The sequence below is a fragment of the Lolium perenne genome, chromosome 7, assembly GCF_019359855.2.
Source record: "Lolium perenne isolate Kyuss_39 chromosome 7, Kyuss_2.0, whole genome shotgun sequence".
NCBI classification, from domain to species: domain Eukaryota; kingdom Viridiplantae; phylum Streptophyta; class Magnoliopsida; order Poales; family Poaceae; genus Lolium; species Lolium perenne.
The window spans coordinates 304,121,648-304,139,953 of NC_067250.2; the positions used below are offsets into that span (position 1 = coordinate 304,121,648).

General features: G+C 45.8%; 1 protein-coding gene across 2 annotated transcripts; it reads right to left on the reverse strand.

Moving 5' to 3' along the window:
• Positions 1–347: 347 nt before the first annotated feature.
• LOC127311934 (uncharacterized) lies at positions 348–4,265 on the reverse strand. Of its 2 annotated transcripts, XM_051342426.2 has the most exons (3): positions 1,438–4,265; positions 882–1,333; positions 348–753 (listed from the first exon to the last, which is right to left on the reverse strand). In XM_051342426.2, the coding sequence occupies exons 1-2, from the start codon at positions 4,217–4,219 to the stop codon at positions 897–899; spliced, it is 3,219 nt and encodes a 1,072-aa protein (XP_051198386.1). In that variant the 5' UTR covers positions 4,220–4,265; the 3' UTR covers positions 348–753; positions 882–896. The 2 variants fall into 2 exon arrangements, with proteins under 2 accessions (XP_051198386.1, XP_051198385.1); XM_051342425.2 differs by having other exon boundaries at positions 348–1,333.
• Positions 4,266–18,306: the final 14,041 nt, after the last annotated feature.

The following is an 18,306-nucleotide window of genomic DNA, read 5'->3' on the forward strand; positions in this document are numbered from 1 at the left end:
TGAATGGTCATGGGTTCTTCTCAGAATTTCAGTTTGATGACATCAACGCTTCAGAGCTGTTAGGAATTTTGGACCTATCAGAAATTGTCACATGAAGATCTGTATCAGATTACATGATCTTTTAACCTCCTTGTGGACATTAATTAGATATATTATTTATGGTATTAGAAGTCAATTTTTTTGGATGAAGGTAATTAACTTATCTGCATATTTCAAAACGAAAAGGTTATAGTTTCTTGACACCAATGGCTCACAAAATATATTTTGAGGAGCACCACATTCTATAGCTGTTCTGGTCATTTTCAAAAATGTCTTTTGCACACGTTGGCAACAAAATCATTTGCATATTTGAGATGATAAGCTTTGCATTCATAATTTCAAATATCTTCGCTAACCATTTATGCTGGTGGAGGAATAGTGGTAACCTCCGGTGCTATCACTTTCAGTTTGATTACAACCTGTATTATGCCTAGAAAATCATGGCTTTGAGTTTCTGCAAATTGTGATTTGTAACCAGCAATGCCATTTTGAGTTTTGACCTCTATGTTACTAATAGTTCCTGTACGACTTCATGCGACCTTGTATCCTGTGTAATTCTAGTTCAATGTTCCCATTTTCTTCCTGTCAGTGGAGGCAATTCACTGTGTCAGCAATTCTTCGTTACTTGTGCCTGTGTCCAGGCGAAGTGGTTTTGGCTTGTCCGTCGATGCAGTAGCTGCAGTTCTATGATGAGATGCTTGATCGATGTTGTATCTGCATATGTACACTGGTGAGTACTCTTTCATTCCCAACACCATTGTCATATTCTGTACAATATAAGCCTGAAACAAGTGTCATATTCGATTTCGACATCCTCTATGAATTTAAGGTTTGTTCCATACTTTGCTCTTTTTGATTTATGCTTCCAACACCGAAGGTTTTGCACCGCAAGCACGAAGGTAGGCGTCTCTGATGAGGTGCATCTCGGCAGCGGCCTCCTTCATGCTCATCCGCTCGTACGGCGCTCGCCGGCAGCAGTTGAGCCCAACCCTGACGGCGGAGACCATGCAGTCCCGCGCCGTGACACGCACCTCGCTGTCCTCGGACAACGACGACACAGTCGACACGGTCGAGATTGAAATTGCAACGTCGTCAGGCTCCTCGATCGGCAGCAGCGCCGGGTCAAGGACCTGCTCGATTCTCTCCGGGAACGCCGCCGTGACGAACTCCGGCAGCGTCCGGCCTTCTCCGAGCCCGCCGTCTGTCGGCGCCTTGCCAACGAGGATCTCGAGGAGAGTGATCCCAAAGCTGTACGCGTCGCCGGCGGCGGACACGTTCCCTGTCGTGCCATACTCTGCACATCACAACACAGAGTTTCAGACACGATCGACAAGTTTCCGATGGTGGCATGCCATGTCCATATGGCGAAGAAAAAAAGCAGTTGGCAATTAAACAAACCTGGTGCGACGTAGCCGATGGTGCCCCTGATGCCGATAGTGCTCTCCGTGTTTCCGGCAGCGGCGTCGAGGAGCAGCAGCTTCGCGAGGCCGAAGTCGCCGATGCGGGCCGTCATGTCGTCGTCGAGGAGGACGTTGCCAGGCTTGAGGTCGCAGTGCACGATCGGCGGGTCGCAGCTGTCGTGGAGGTAGCTCAGCCCATCGGCGATGTCCACGGCGATGCCGAGCCTCTGGGCCAAGCTCAGGCCGCCACGCTTGCGCAGGTCCGCAGGCCCCGGGTGCAGCCACCGGTCGAGGCTGGAGTTGGGCATGAAGTCGAAGACGAGGGCCCTGAACTCGCCGCCGGCCACATCTACGCTGGAGCAGCAGGTGACGATGCTGATCAGGTTCCGGTGCCGCGCACTCCGCAGCATCTCGCACTCCGAAAGGAACGTCTTGGATGCGCCCACCTGCCGGAGGTCGAACACCTTCACCGCCACCGCCACGGCCTCGTGTGCCGCCGCCGGCTTCTTTTTCGCCTTGTTGAGGAAGAGCGTGCCGCGGTACACGGAGCCGAACTTCCCGGCGCCGACGAGGTTGGCCTCCGCGAAGCCGTCGGTGGCTTTGGCCAGCTCGGCGTAGGAGACCCTCGGGTAGAAGTTGCCGTCGACCACGCTGCGGATGCATGCCGATGTGGTCTCTGTACTGGACTTTGTTCCCTTTTGCCGCCGCCATAGGACGGTGAGCAGTATCGCCAAACCTAGAGCGGCAGCGATGATGGGTAGCGCGATCTTGAGTAACAGTTTGGTGCCGCGGTTGGAACCGGAATCCGCTGGTGACCGGCACGGCGGAAGCCTGAGCTGCGGAGCGCCGCCGCAGAGTGCGCTGTTGCCGGCCATGTTGAACCTTGTTTTGTTCGTGAACACGCCGTGCAGCGGTACCTGCCCGTCGAGGTTGTTGTCGGACACATCGAGCTCGATCAGGGAGGTCATGTTCTCCAAGCCCGCCGGTACGGCGCCGGACAAGTCGTTCCGCGAGAGGTCCAGCTCCTGCAGCCCCGACATCTGGCCGAGCTCCGGCGGGATGGTACCGGTCAACCTGTTGCTCGACAGGTTGAGACTCCTGAGCCCCTTCAACCTGCTAAAAGACGGCGGGATACTTCCGGTGAAGAGGTTGCCGTCCAACTCGAGGAACTCCAAGCTCTGGCAGCTCCCGAGCTCTGCTGGTACGTCGCCAAAGAAGCGGTTCCCGGAGAGCGCCATGCGCGCAAGCTTCACGAGCTGGCCTACCTCTCGCGGCAGAACACCGTCCAGCTGGTTACCGGACAGGTCAATTGCCGAAGAAAGTGCCGAGAGGCCGCTGAACAGTTGTGTGGGAACGTGACCAGCGAGCCCGTTGCCGGAGAGGTTGAGCAGCGTCAGTCGCTGCAGGTTGCCGAGGCTGGGAGGAATCGATCCGTTCAACGAGTTGCCGCTGAGGTCGAGTCTAAGGAGGCTGGTGAGGTTGCCCATGCTGTACGGCACAGGCCCGGTGAGCTTGTTCCCCTGCAACTCCAACTCTTGGAGGCCCTTGAGCTTCCCGATCCCGTCCGGGATCACGCCGGTGAGGAGGTTATACTGAATGTCGAGTGTCTGAAGCCCGACGACGTTGTCGATGCCCGGCGGTATCACGCCGGAGATGCGATTGCCCGCGAGACTTAGCGTCCGGAACTGCGGCGAGAGGCGCGCGATGGAGCTTGGCAGGGCGCCGGAGAGATTGTTGTCGTCAAGGATTATCTCGTATAGGGCGTTGCAGTTTGTGAGGTTGTCCAGGAACTCCCAGCCGGCTGCGTCGCTCGCCGTGAGCTTGTTGCCGGACAGCTGCAGCGAGTAGAGGCAGAGCCTGCCGATCTCCTGCGGCACCTGGCCGGAGAAGTTGTTGTTGGCGAGGCTGAGGAACTGCAGCTGGGTGGCGTTGGCGAGCGAAGCCGGGATGGGCCCCGAGAGTTGGTTGCCGCCGAGGTAGAGGTACATGAGGTTCGGCGAGTGCGCGCCGGCGTCGCGCGGGAGCTCGCCGTGGAACGCGTTCTTGGCGAGAGAGAAGCCCCGCAGCGACGACATGTTGAAGAACCCCCGCGGGATCTCGCCGCTGAGACGGTTTCCGTAGACGTTAAATTGCTGGAGCTGTGGGAGGCGGGTTAGGACGTCGGGGATGGCCCCTTCGAGGAAGTTCTCGTCGAGCCGGAGCATCTGGATCGTGGTGAGGTTGGCAAGCTCCGACGGTATGGTGCCTGTGAGCTCATTCTGGTTGAGCGTCAGATAGACGAGCGCCGGCATGGCGCCCAGCCACGAGGGCACGCCGCCGGTGAGGCGGTTGTTGTTGAGGTAGGCGACGGTGAGGTTGTCGAGGCCGCGGAGCGCGTCGGGGATCTCGCCGGAGAAAGCGTTGTCACAGAGGCTGAGGAACGATAGTAGCTTGAGTTTCCCGAGCCTGGCGGGGATGGGGCCGGAGAGGGCGTTGTCGGTGAGGTTGAGGAAGTCGAGGTACTCAAGGTCGCCGACGGCCGGGGAGAGCGTCCCCTCGATGCCGCGGGATGAGACGTCGAGGGACCTGACACGGCCAGCGGAGCTGCAGTTCACGCCGGCCCACCGGCACACGCTCGCCGCTGTGCCCGCCGTGTCGTTCGTCCACGACCGCAGCGCGCCCGTCGGGTCCGACGTCACGGCGGCCTTGAACGCCAGCAGCGCGTCCCGGTCCGTGCCCTCCGCCGCCGCTAGCCACAACAGCGAGAGCAAGAACACTTTCGCGACCACTGGCGTAGCCATGGCCGTGTGCGCGTCACTCAAAGGCTGTCCTACTGCTATGTTACGTGTGCGTCGTGGATCATGCATGTTTTCATGGATGAACACACGGACTAAGTAGAGACCGATGGAGCTCCACTGGCCAGGTGTGCGGCCACTGTGGTGGCGGTGCCGTGGTTGACCAAAACATTCGCGTCAACGAAGAAGAAAGCGTCGCACGAGGCTAGTCAATCGGGCAAACCATTTGTTGTGCTTACGACGAGGAAGAAGCTTACCTGACGCTGACAGAAACCAAGCGGAAACTGGAAACTAATCGATCTTGCTTGTTGACAAAACGCTGATGACACTGACATCAAACGAAGTCACGGGCCGCCTATTGTGGAAGCAAGCAGCCAAGCAGGACTAGTAATACTTGTCATGACAGCACGAGTACTGTGTACGTGCGTGCACTAATACGAGAGCTGTCTGCTGAAGACTGCCTGAAAAGTCCATGGATGCACTGACTTTCTATTCAGGATACTGAATCGTAACAGCCGGATAGAGACTTTTATGTCCATTCTGTTGTGCCGGTCAATTAGTTGGACCTGGTATGGATGTGACGGGACATCGATCGTGTCTCACTTTTTTTTTTTTACTTTGTAGTGACAGATTGTGTGCCCATGCATCCATGATTACCAGCGCAAGCACGTCGCTGGCATCAGTTTTGTGGAAATTATGTTCGACTTTAACAGTTGGAAGACACTTCACCGTTGCAATTGTCCATCATGCGTATTACCATTTATGGATTTATAGTTAATCGCAAAAGAAGAAGATAAGGGGTGAACTAGCATCCTCACTTCTTAAAGCTGCTCTAGCCGATCCCGTAAAACAAGCATCGGTTTTTAGGTTTCGTCAACAAAGTGTCACCGCCATAAAAACTTGTGACCCGTTTTAAAATTTTATCACTAGTAGAAAACATGCCTATTATCTCAGTTCTGGAGAGGCTTTACTCCCAGTTGCTAAACCAGAACTGCCAAAACGGGACTAAATCCCCTCTAATCCCAATTGGGTTATAAATCGAAACTCAACACAATTGACGGTAAAAAAATGTGTGAATATTGTTAACGTACAAGAAGGAAGTTATGCCCGCGTCAGTCACTGGTACTCATGCGGATGTACTCACAAACGTAGAATGCACATAAATTAGACCCCCCAGCCTGCTTCAACCACTTTACGAGAATAGGATTCAATCAAATATTAGGAAAGCATGATAATAGTATTGAAACTAGAATTAAATAGATGCGCAGATCTAGTACTACTTACATTCTTATTTATAAAATGCAGCTTTGGTTTTCATTCACCGTGAACCTTTTTGATGGAGCTTTTCCAAACCCTGCGATAATACCGAGAAAATTGAGAAAATGAGTGAAAGAGGCCAATATGGTGCGATAATGATTGAAATTACCTCAGGAGCATATCCTGTAAGTTCTTGTACAACTCAGTATCTTTGTCTAATGGGTCCATGATATCAAATTGTCCATCATCAACTTGAATGCTTAGCAGAATCCAGTGAAAGATGCGCACGTTTACATACACATGCATGCATAACTCGTCAACTACAATACTAAAAATCGAGTAATTAAGCAAAATAGAATGTGTGCAAAACATTAACACTCATGAGAAGTTGTAAGGAAATATTATTTCCAAACATTCATTTTGTTTGACTAAAAACCTTAGCAAGCTAATCTTTGTGTCGTTCGGGTGGATTTCTACCGGAAGCCAATGATTATTATATGAGTCAATGAACCAAATGATATAGATTCTCCGTCTTCTGCATTCTTGAATCTTCATTTTACATAAATAGCCTACAAAATATATAGTGAGGATAATTTCACGCAATGAATGAGCTGAGCTAGGGATGTAGTTACAGAAATAAATCACTTACAGACAATAGCAATTGGCGATAGATTTGTCAACGGCGTCTTGATTGTATAACTGAAAAAAGTTCTTAAAGATCAATACACATATCGTTGTCACGAATGTAATGCTATTATGTAACTTTCACCGTGAGCATGGTTCTTCCTTCCTTTATGATTTCCATATACTAGTCATGTAATATTCACATTTGTGTTCGTAGTGTAGGATAACGTTGCATAGAAAACAAAAAATTTCCTACCGCGAACACGCAATCCAAGCCAAGATGCAATCTAGAAGATGGTAGCAACGAGGGGATTATCGAGTCTCACCCTTGAAGAGATTCCAAAGCCTACAAGATGAGGCTCTTGTTGCTGCGGTAGATGTTCACTTACCGCTTGCAAAAGCGCGTAGAAGATCTTGATCACCGGCGCCACGAACGGGCAGCACCTCCGTACTCGGTCACACGTTCGGTTGTTGATGAAGACGACGTCCACCTCCCGTTCCAGCGGGCAGCGGAAGTAGTAGCTCCTCTTGAATCCGACAGCACGACGGCGTGGTGTCGGTGGCGGTGGAGAACTCCGGCGGAGCTTCGCTAAGCGTGCGGGAGCTATGGAGGAGAAGGGGGCGGCTAGGGTTTGGGAGGGGGTGGCCGGCCACTTAGGGGGTGCGGCCAGGCTGTGGTCTTGGGGGTGGCCGGCCCCCTCCCCTTGTCCCTCATTATATAGGTGGAAGCCCCAAGGGTTGGACTACAAGTCTCCGAATAAGATCCGAACCCAAAACCTTCCATATGATAGGGAAACCTACCCAAGCTAGGACTCCCACTAGAGGTGGGAGTTCCACCTTCCATGGAGGGGGTGGCCGGCCCCCCTTGGAGGAGTCCACTTGGGACTCCTCCCCCTCTAGGGTTGGCCGACCATGGAGGTGGAGTCCCTCCGGGACTCCTCCTTCCTTGGTGGTTTCTTCCGGACTTTTCTAGAACCTTCTAGAACCTTCCATAGAACCTTCCGCATCATTTTAATTCACATAAAATGACATCCTATATATGAATCTTATTCTCCGGACCATTCCGGAACTCCTCGTGATGTCCGGGATCTCATCCGGGACTCCGAACAAATATTCGAACTCCATTCCATATTTAAGTTCTACCATTTCAACATCCAACTTTAAGTGTGTCACCCTACGGTTCGTGAACTATGCGGACATGGTTGAGTACTCACTCCGACCAATAACCAATAGCGGGATCTGGAGATCCATAATGGCTCCCACATATTCAACGATGTATTTAGTGATCGAATGAACCATTCACATACGATACGAATTCCCTTTGTCACGCGATATTTTACTTGTCCGAGGTTTGATCTTTGGTATCACTCTATACCTTGTTCAACCTCGTCTCCTGACAAGTACTCTTTACTCGTACCGTGGTATGTGGTCTCTTATGAACTTATTCATATGCTTGCAAGACATTAGACGACATTCCATCGAGAGGGCCCAGAGTATATCTATCCGTCATCGGGATGGACAAATCCCACTGTTGATCCATATGCCTCAACTCATACTTTCCGGATATTTAATCCCACCTTTATAACCACCCTTTACGCAGTGGCGTTTGGTGTAATCAAAATACCTTTCTGGTATAAGTGATTTACATAATCTCATGGTCATAAGGACTAGGTAACTATGTATCGAAAGCTTATAGCAAATAACTTAATGACGAGATCTTATGCTACGCTTAATTGGGTGTGTCCATTACATCATTCATACAATGATATAACCTTGTTATTAATAACATCCAATGTTCATGATTATGAAACTAATCATCCATTAATCAACAAGCTAGTTAAGAGGCATACTAGGGACTCTTTGTTTGTCTACATATCACACATGTACTAATGTTTCGGTTAATACAATTATAGCATGATATATAAACATTTATCATAAACATAAAGATATAAATAATAACCACTTTATTATTGCCTCTAGGGCATATCTCCTTCAGTCTCCCACTTGCACTAGAGTCAATAATCTAGATTACATTGTAATATACCTAACACCCATGGCATTCTGGTATTGGTCATGCTTTGCCCTAGGGAGAGCTTTAGTCAACGGATCTGCTACATTCAGATTAGTGTGTACTTTGCAAATCTTTACTTCTCCATCTTCGATGTACTCGCGAATCGAGTGGTAACGTAGCTTGATATGCTTCAGCCTCTTGTGTGACCTTGGCTCTTGTGCATTGGCGATGGCACCCATGTTATCACAGTAAATGATTAATGGGTCCAATGCACTAGGAACCACACCGAGCTCTACAATGAACCTCTTCATCCATACCGCTTCTGATGAAGCCTCTAAAGCCGCTATGTACTATGATTCTGTTGAAGACTTCGCCACCGTGCACTGCTTCGAGCTTGCCCAGCCATCGCAACACCATTCAATATAAACACGTACCCAGACTGTGACTTAGAGTCATCAGGATCAGTGTTCCAACTTGCATCGGTGTAACCACTTACAACGAGCTCTTGGTCACCTCCATAACAAAGAAACATATCCTTAGTTCTTTTCAAGTACTTCAGGATATTCTTGACTGCTGTCCAGTGTTCCATTCCTGGATCACTTTGATATCTGCTAGTCAAACTAACAGCATGTGCTATATCCGGTCTAGTACATAGCATGGCATACATGATAGATCCTACTGCCGAGGCATAGGGGATATTACTCATCCTTTCTCTTTCTTCTGCCGTAGCCGGTCCTTGAGTCTTACTCAAGACCTTGCCTGGTAACATAGGTAAGAACCCTTTCTTACTTTCGTCTATTCTAAACTTCTTTAGAATCTTGTCCAGATATGTACTCTGTGATAGCCCTATTAGGCGTCTTGATCTATCTCTATAAATCTTGATGCCTAATATATACGATACTTCACCAAGGTCTTTCATTGAAAAACTATTATTCAAATAACCTTTTACACTGCTTAATAGTTCTATATCATTCCCGATCAATAATATGTCATCTACATATAATATCAGGAATGCTACAGAGCTCCCACTCACTTTCTTGTAAATACAGGCTCTCCCATGACACTGTATAAATCCGAAGTCTTTGATCACCTTATCAAAGCGTCGGTTCCAACTTCTCGATACTTGCTTCAGTCCATAGATTGAACGCTGAAGTTTGCATACTTTGTCAGCATTTTTAGGATCGACAAAACCTTTGGGTTGTACCATATACAACTCTTCCTCAATGTCTCCATTAAGGAACGCCGTTTTGACATCCATCTGCCAAATCTCATAATCGAAAAATGCAGCTATTGCTAACAAAATCCTCACAGATTTTAGCTTCGCTACAGGTGAGAAAGTCTCATCGTAGTCAACTCCTTGAATTTGTCGGAAACCCTTTGCGACAAGTCGAGCTTTATAGACAGTAATATTACCATCAGCATCTGTTTTTCTCTTGAAGATCCATTTATTCTCGACAGCCTTTCGGCTATCAGGTAAGTCTTCCAAAGTCCATACTTTGTTATCATACATGGATCCCATTTCGGATTTCATGGCTTCTTGCCATTTGTTGGAATCTGGGCTCATCATCGCTTCTTCATACGTCGCAGGGTCCTCATCATTGTTATCCACAATCATGACATTTAGACAAGGATCATGCCAATCAGGAGTGGCACGTTCCCTTGTCGATCTGCGAGGTTCAGTAGTTTCCTCGTTCGAAGTTTCATGATCATTATCATTAGCTTCCTCTGTTGCCGGTGTAGGCGGTATAGGTACAACTTCCAGTACTGCGCTACTCTGATCAACGAGTATAGATTCATCAATCTCATCGAGTTCTACTTTTCTTCCAGTCACTTCTTTAGAGAGAAATTCTTTCTCGAGAAAGGTTCCGTTAGCAACAAAGATTTTGCCTTCGGATCTGTGATAGAAAGTGTACCCTATAGTTTCCTTAGGGTATCCCATGAAGACGCATTTCTCCGCTTTGGGTTCTAGCTTGTCCGGTTGTAACTTCTTTACATAGGCTTCGCAACCCCAAACTTTCAGGAACGATAGCTTAGGTTTCTTACTAAACCATAATTCATACGGTGTCGTTTCTACGGATTTTGATGGTGCTCTATTTAAAGTGAATGCGGCTGTCTCTAATGCATAACTCCAAAATGATAACGGCAAATCAGTAAGAGACATCATAGAACGAACCATATCTAAGAGAGTTCGATTACGACGTTCGGACACACCGTTTCGTTGAGGTGTTCCCGGCGGTGTCAATTGTGAAATTATTCCGCATTTCTTTAAATGCATGCCAAACTCATAACTCAGATATTCACCTCCACGATCAGATCGTAGAAATTTGATCTTCTTGTTACGTTGATTTTCTACTTCACTTTGGAATTCCTTAAACTTCTCGAAAGTTTCGGATTTATGTTTCATGAAATAGATATACCCATATCTACTCAGATCATCTGTGAAGGTTAGAACATAACGATAACCACCGCGCGATGCTACGCTCATTGGTCCGCACACATAGGTATGTATGATTTCCAATAAGTCAGTAGCTCGCTCCATCATACCAGAAAATGGAGTCTTAGTCATTTTTCCCATTAGACATGCTTCGCATCTATCAAGTGACTCAAAGTCAAGTGATTCAAGTAATCCATCAGTATGGAGTTTCTTCATGCGTTTCACTCCAATATGACCAAGACGACAGTGCCACATATAAGTAGAATTATCATTCAATTTAATTCGCTTAGCATCAACGTTATGTATATGCGTATCACTACTATCGAGATCTAACAGAAATAAGCCATTCTTTTGTGGTGCTCGACCATAAAAGATATTATTCATAAAAATAGAACAACCATTATTCTCAGACTTGAATGAATAACCGTCTTGCATTAAAAAAAGATCCAGATATAATGTTCATGCTCAACGCGGGTACAAAATAAAAATTATTTAGGCTTAAAACTAATCCCGAAGGTAGATGTAGAGGAAGTGTGCCGACAGCGATCACATTGACCTTGGATCTGTTTCCAACGCGCATCGTCACTTCATCTTTCAGTAGTCTTCGTTTATTCTTTAGTTTCTGTTTCGAGTTACATATATGAGCAACCGAACCAGTATCAAATACCCAGGTACTAGAACGAGAACCAGTAAGATAAACATCTATAACATGTATATCAGATATACCTTCTTTCTTCTTCTTGACAAGGCCGCTCTTCAGATCAGCCAGATACTTGGAGAAATTACGCTTCCAGTGTCCCTTCTCCTTGCAGTAATAGCACTCAGCATCAGGCTTAGGGCCGTTCTTAGGTTTCACAGGAGGCGTGGCAGCTCTCTTGCCACCCTTCTTGAATTTTCCCTTAGACTTGCCCTGTTTCTTGAAACTGGTGGTCTTGTTGACCATCAACACTTGGTGCTCTTTCTTGATCTCAATCTCAGCAGCTTTTAGCATGCCAAAGAGTTCAGGTAACTCCTTGTTCATGTTCTGCATATTGTAGTTCATCACAAAGTTCTTGTAACTTGGTGGCAGTGATTGAAGGACATGATTAATCCCCAGTCTGTTAGGAATCACTATTCCCAAGTCACTGAGTTTCTTCGCATGCCCGGTCATGGCGAGCATGTGCTCACTAACGGAGCTGCCTTCTTCCATCATACAGCTGAAGAAATGTTTCGATGCTTCATAGCATTCCACGGCCGCATGAGTCTCAAAAATAGCTTTCAGCTCATTCATCAACTCATGAGGATCGTGGTGCTCAAAACGTTTTTGAAGATCGGATTCCAGACTGCACAGGATGGCACACTGAACTTGAGAGTACCGAGTTTTCCGAGTCTCGTAAATAGCTTTTACTTCATCGGTTTCAGTTTCTGCAGGAGGGTCACCTAGCGGTGCATCAAGCACATATTGCAGATTTCCGCCAGAGAGGAAGATCCTCACATGACGGAACCAGTCGGTGAAGTTGCTAACGTTGCTCTTAAGTTTTTCTTTCTCTAGGAACTGGTTAAAATTGATTGGGGACGCCATCTCTACAACATATATTTGCAAAAGTTTAGACTAAGTTTATGACAAATTGAGTTCAAATTTTAATTCAACATAATTAAAAATCTAGGTGAACTCCCACTCAAAACAATATCCCTCGCATTGTCTTAGTGATCACACGAACCAAATCCACCGCACCTAAGTCCGATCATCACGAGACAAGGTGTGATTTCAATGGCGAACACTCAAAATATTCATCATATCAACCATATGATTCATGCTCTACCTTTCGGTATCACGTGTTCCGAGACCATTACTGTACATGCTAGGCTCGTCAAGGCCACCTTAGTATCTGCATGTGCAAAACTGTCTTGCACCCGTTGTAGTACTTGTTGATTCTATCACACCCGATCATCACGAGATGCTTCGAACCGACAAGTCTTGGTAACGGTGATACTAAGGATGAACACTTTATTATCTTGAGATTTTAGTGAGGGATCATCTTATAATGCTACCGTCGCGATCTAAGCAAAATAAGATGCATAAAAGGATTAACATCACATGCAGTTCATATGTGATATGATATGGCCCTTTTGTCTTTGCGCCTTTGATCTTCATCTCCAAAGCACGGACATGATCTCCATCATCTTCGGGCATGATCTCCATCATCGTCGGCGTAGCGTCAAGGTCAATGGCGCCGTCTTCATGATTGTCCTCCATGTAGCAACTATTACAACTATTTTGAAATACTACTCAACATGAAATTTAAAGACAACCATAAGGCTCCTGCCGGTTGCCACAATACAATAATGATCATCTCATACATATTCATCATCACATTATGGCCATATCACATCACCAAACCCTGCAAAAACAAGTTAGACGTCTCTAATTTGGTTTGCATATTTTACGTGGTTTAAGGTTTTCGAGAGAGATCTAATCTACCTACGAACATGAACCACAACGTTGATACTAATGTTTTCAATAGAAGAGTAAATTGAATCTTCACTATAGTAGGAGAGACAGACACCCGCAAAGCCTCTTATGCAATACAAGTTGCTTGTCGAACGAGGAACAAGTCTCATGAACGCGGTCATGTAAAGTTAGTCCGAGCCGCTTCATCCCACTATGCCACAAAGATGCAAAGTACTCAAACTAAAGATAACAAGAGCATCAACGCCCACAAAACCATTGTGTTCTACTCGTGCAACCATCTATGCATAGACACGGCTCTGATACCACTGTAGGATAACGTTGCATAGAAAACAAAAATGTTCCTACCGCGAACACGCAATCCAAGCCAAGATGCAATCTAGAAGACGGTAGCAACGAGGGGATTATCGAGTCTCACCCTTGAAGAGATTCCAAAGCCTACAAGATGAGGCTCTTGTTGCTGCGGTAGATGTTCACTTGCCGCTTGCAAAAGAGCGTAGAAGATCTTGATCACCTGCGCCACGAACGGGCAGCACCTCCGTACTCGGTCACACGTTCGGTTGTTGATGAAGACGACGTCCACCTCCCGTTCCAGCGGGCAGCGGAAGTAGTAGCTCCTCTTGAATCCGACAGCACGACGGCGTGGTGTCGGTGGCGGTGGAGAACTCCGGCGGAGCTTCGCTAAGCGTGCGGGAGCTATGGAGGAGAAGGGGGCGGCTAGGGTTTGGGAGGGGGTGGCCGGCCACTTAGGGGGTGCGGCCAGGCTGTGGTCTTGGGGGTGGCCGGCCCCCTCCCCTTGTCCCTCATTATATAGGTGGAAGCCCCAAGGGTTGGACTACAAGTCTCCGAATAATACCCGAACCCAAAACCTTCCATATGATAGGGAAACCTACCCAAGCTAGGACTCCCACTAGAGGTGGGAGTTCCACCTTCCATGGAGGGGGTGGCCGGCCCCCCTTGGGGGAGTCCACTTGGGACTCCTCCCCCTCTAGGGTTGGCCGGCCATGGAGGTGGAGTCCCTCCGGGACTCCTCCTTCCTTGGTGGTTTCTTCCGGACTTTTCTAGAACCTTCTAGAACCTTCCATAGAACCTTCCGCATCATTTTAATTCACATAAAATGACATCCTATATATGAATCTTATTCTCCGGACCATTCCGGAACTCCTCGTGATGTCCGGGATCTCATCCGGGACTCCGAACAAATATTCGAATTCCATTCCATATTCAAGTTCTACCATTTCAACATCCAACTTTAAGTGTGTCACCCTACGGTTCGTGAACTATGCGGACATGGTTGAGTACTCACTCCGACCAATAACCAATAGCGGGATCTGGAGATCCATAATGGCTCCCACATATTCAACGATGTCTTTAGTGATCGAATGAACCATTCACATACGATACCAATTCCCTTTGTCACGCGATATTTTACTTGTCCGAGGTTTGATCTTTGGTATCACTCTATACCTTGTTCAACCTCGTCTCCTGACAAGTACTCTTTACTCGTACCGTGGTATGTGGTCTCTTATGAACTTATTCATATGCTTGCAAGACATTAGACAACATTCCACCGAGAGGGCCCAGAGTATATCTATCCGTCATCGGGATGGACAAATCCCACTGTTGATCCATATGCCTCAACTCATACTTTCCGGATACTTAATCCCACCTTTATAACCACCCATTTACGCAGTGGCGTTTGGTGTAATCAAAGTACCTTTCCGGTATAAGTGATTTACATGATCTCATGGTCATAAGGACTAGGTAACTATGTATCGAAAGCTTATAGCAAATAACTTAATGACGAGATCTTATGCTACGCTTAATTGGGTGTGTCCATTACATCATTCATACAATGATATAACCTTGTTATTAATAACATCCAATGTTCATGATTATGAAACTAATCATCCATTAATCAACAAGCTAGTTAAGAGGCATACTAGGGACTCTTTGTTTGTCTACATATCACACATGTACTAATGTTTCAGTTAATACAATTATAGCATGATATATAAACATTTATCATAAACATAAAGATATAAATAATAACCACTTTATTATTGCCTCTAGGGCATATCTCCTTCAGGTAGATGGTCGACTTGCTCAGGTCTGACGAGAGACTTCCCAGTGGCATATTTATATGCTAGTTTAGCCTTAGGAAAATCTGCCTCGTTTAGCATTTCATCAATAGTCATAGCAAGTTTAGTAGCTAATCCCTCGTAATCTTCTGTTGAGGCCTCGTTTAGCGGGGGGGGGGGGGGAACGATTGGTATTGCTAGTTCTTCATTGGAAAACACATTGAGCGGGGGCAACTTTGTTTATTCTGTTCTCCGAGCTGGGCAACTTTTTTCGCATGCTTCCTTGCCTCAAACTTCATAAGAGAGCGGACATAGTCTGGTGTTGGACTTCCTAGCGGTCTCACAAGGTTGTCCAGACACTTATTTATGACTTCCGGATCTAGTACCTCCTTTGGTGGTGGCTTTTTCGGTGCAAAATGGGTTTTCACTTGGGCAGCCACGATCACTGTGTTTTCCTCATCAGTATTATGATCGAGATGGACTCGTGCTGGGGTCCCTCGTGAACCCAGGATCTTGCTGCTGGAGAGGTGGACTTGGAGGCGTTGGATGGTGACTCGATGGACTTGGAGGTGCCAGAGGAGACGGTGGCCTTGGAACCCAACATGGAAAAACGATGTGTTTCTTTGGCCATAGAATGATACCAACCGCGACTTCTCCTAATGTCAACTCCCCTTCAACTCCATGGATGTGAAGCTATAGTGACTCACATACCCTTACAACTTCACCCACCCGACATGATCATAGCCAGCTTGAATCTCACTGCCATCCCAGCATGCTCCATGTTCACAAGCTAAAGCAAAGTCGGCCAGCACCCTCATTGATATGTTCTTCATTGGCTGATGTAGCTCATAATTTGTCTTCTCCCTGATATCATCCATGTGGTAGCGATCCATCGGTACATCATCAATGCATCATCAGGCTGAGCTCCCATGGAAGCCACACTGCTTTTTAGCTGAGATGGGTCGTCGGCACTATCGAACGCAGGATCTCCCTGCAGCTGAATAATTTTCCCTTGCTGACACACGTGATGTTGTAACTCCTTTACCATGTCATACATTTCCCAATTATCCCTTTCTAACTTGTGCAACCGGTCTGCCTATTGCTTCTTTAATCTCGAATGGATTCTATAGGTGTCATCTTACCCGGAAAACCCAGTCTTCCATGGAACAGAAGGTCCAAAGCCTCGTGTTCGTCCTGGGTATTCCTTATTCTTTAGGGCCTTTGTCAACTCGTCATTCTCTCTTTAGGGATGGAACGACCCCTCCTAAACCTCTTTGATTGCTTCAACAAGGTTTTTTTAGGATAAAACAATTGTTTCATTATTATGTATAAGATGCCCTGTTTTCGGGTCATACAATGGCCCATGCGCAAGTAGAAAATTTCTTAACCTCTCGAACCAACCATCTATAGCTGGATTGCCCTTCAACGCGCATGGTAGCCTCAACTCCATCCCAATTAGGAATGTCAGTCTTGTAGCCACATGTCCCTAGCTTATGGTGAAGTATCTTTTTCGCAACATTTTTCTTATTCTGTGCCGACCTATCCTTAGTTTCTTATGATTCCTTGTACTTCAAAAATACTTCCCAGTGACCCCGTTGCTTCTCTAGTGGTCCAGCGAATTCTGAACTTTTTTCTTTGACATAATCTTATATAATCTTTTCTTGAAGGTCTGGAATTGGGTGGCCATCTTCATAAGAGCCCACTCCTTGACTTTCAACCTCATGGCTTATGTGAGCGCTTCAGTCTTGAAGACTGATAGGGTGAAATGTGATGTTAGCGATTCCCAAAGGTCTTCTTTGGATCTGTCGTGTACAAAACTAAATACATCTTCCTTTGCTGGCTTATTCCATTCTCGAATAGTGATCAGGATCTTGTCCCTAACAATAACTCCACATTGACTTACAAATGCATTTGCGGTCGCGGTGGTAAGCAACGGTTCAACAAGTAGAGAGACTAATTCAATTCGAAGATGCACATTATCGGCTATCCCTTTGGCTGCACCTCGTTTCTTTCTAGAAGATAGGCTCGATGTGGAGGTCTAAAAGAAGAAACATTCGTTAATACATAGAAATCAAGAAATGCACCTAGATTGAGCTGGATCACCAGAGGCTTCATATACCTCACCGTACTTTGTTGAGGGTACAACATTATGTGAGTCGTCTCTTGCTTCTATCTCCATTCCCTCACCGACAACATTTAAAAAATTATGAGCTGTTTTCTGCTCCAATGTCGTCTCCTCCACAGTCGTCTATTCCAATTTTGTCTCCTCCACTGCGTGTATGATATCAAATAGTTCCGCTCCACAGTCTATGCCACTGTCCATAGCTCAATTAATACAAAATAAATATAAAATAATTTAGTTGCAAAACTTATTATACACAAGGAGCAATAATAACATAGCATTTTCTATTTCAATGTCCAAAGAACAAAACCCTAACATATCATTCTCCTAACACAATGTTTTCTATTTCTATTTTTATTTATATCAAAATCCTAACTTATCATTCTCTATTTATAACAAAATCATGGCATAACAATAATAGTACTTCTACTTTCTATTTTCAAAGAAAATCCTACCATAAAAAATCCTAACATAATATTTGTATTTCTAACAAAATGCTAACATATTATTTCTAACAATAATCCTAACATAATATTTATATTCCATTTATACTAACAAAATCCTAACATAATATTTCTATTCTATTTATCCTAACAATAATCCTAAAATAATATTTCTATTCTATTTATCCTAACAAAATCGTAACATAATATTTCTATTATATTTGTCCTAACAATAATCCTAACATAATATCTCTATTCTATTTATTGTAACAATAATCCTAAAATAATATTTCTATTCTATTTATCCTGGCATAATATTTCTATTCTATTTATCCTAACAGTAATCCTAACATATTATTTCTATTCTATTTATCCTAAAATATTGCTAATAAAATATTTTTATTCTATTTATAATCCTCACAATAATCCTAACATAATATTTCTATTCTATTTATATTTTGTAACAAAATCCAATTTTCTAAGAAATAATCCTATTTCTATTTTATTATTTACAGGAAATACAAAAAAAACACCGGTGGTCAAAGCCGGAGGTACACACCGGCGACCTCACAGCGGCGGTGCACTCCCGCGACTGCGTAGAAGGTTGCGTCGAACGCGCTCGAGAATGGCGAGCGTCTTGGTGGCGGTGCCACCATTTAGTGGCCACTGGAG

Coding starts and splice junctions, on each gene's coding strand:
- LOC127311934 (XM_051342426.2), bottom strand. CDS start 4,219: ATGGCTACGCCAGTGGTCGCGAAAGTGTTCTTGCTCTCGCTGTTGTGG. Junction 1,334..1,437: donor CATCGGCTACGTCGCACCAG/GTTTGTTTAATT, acceptor TGTGATGTGCAG/AGTATGGCACGACAGGGAAC.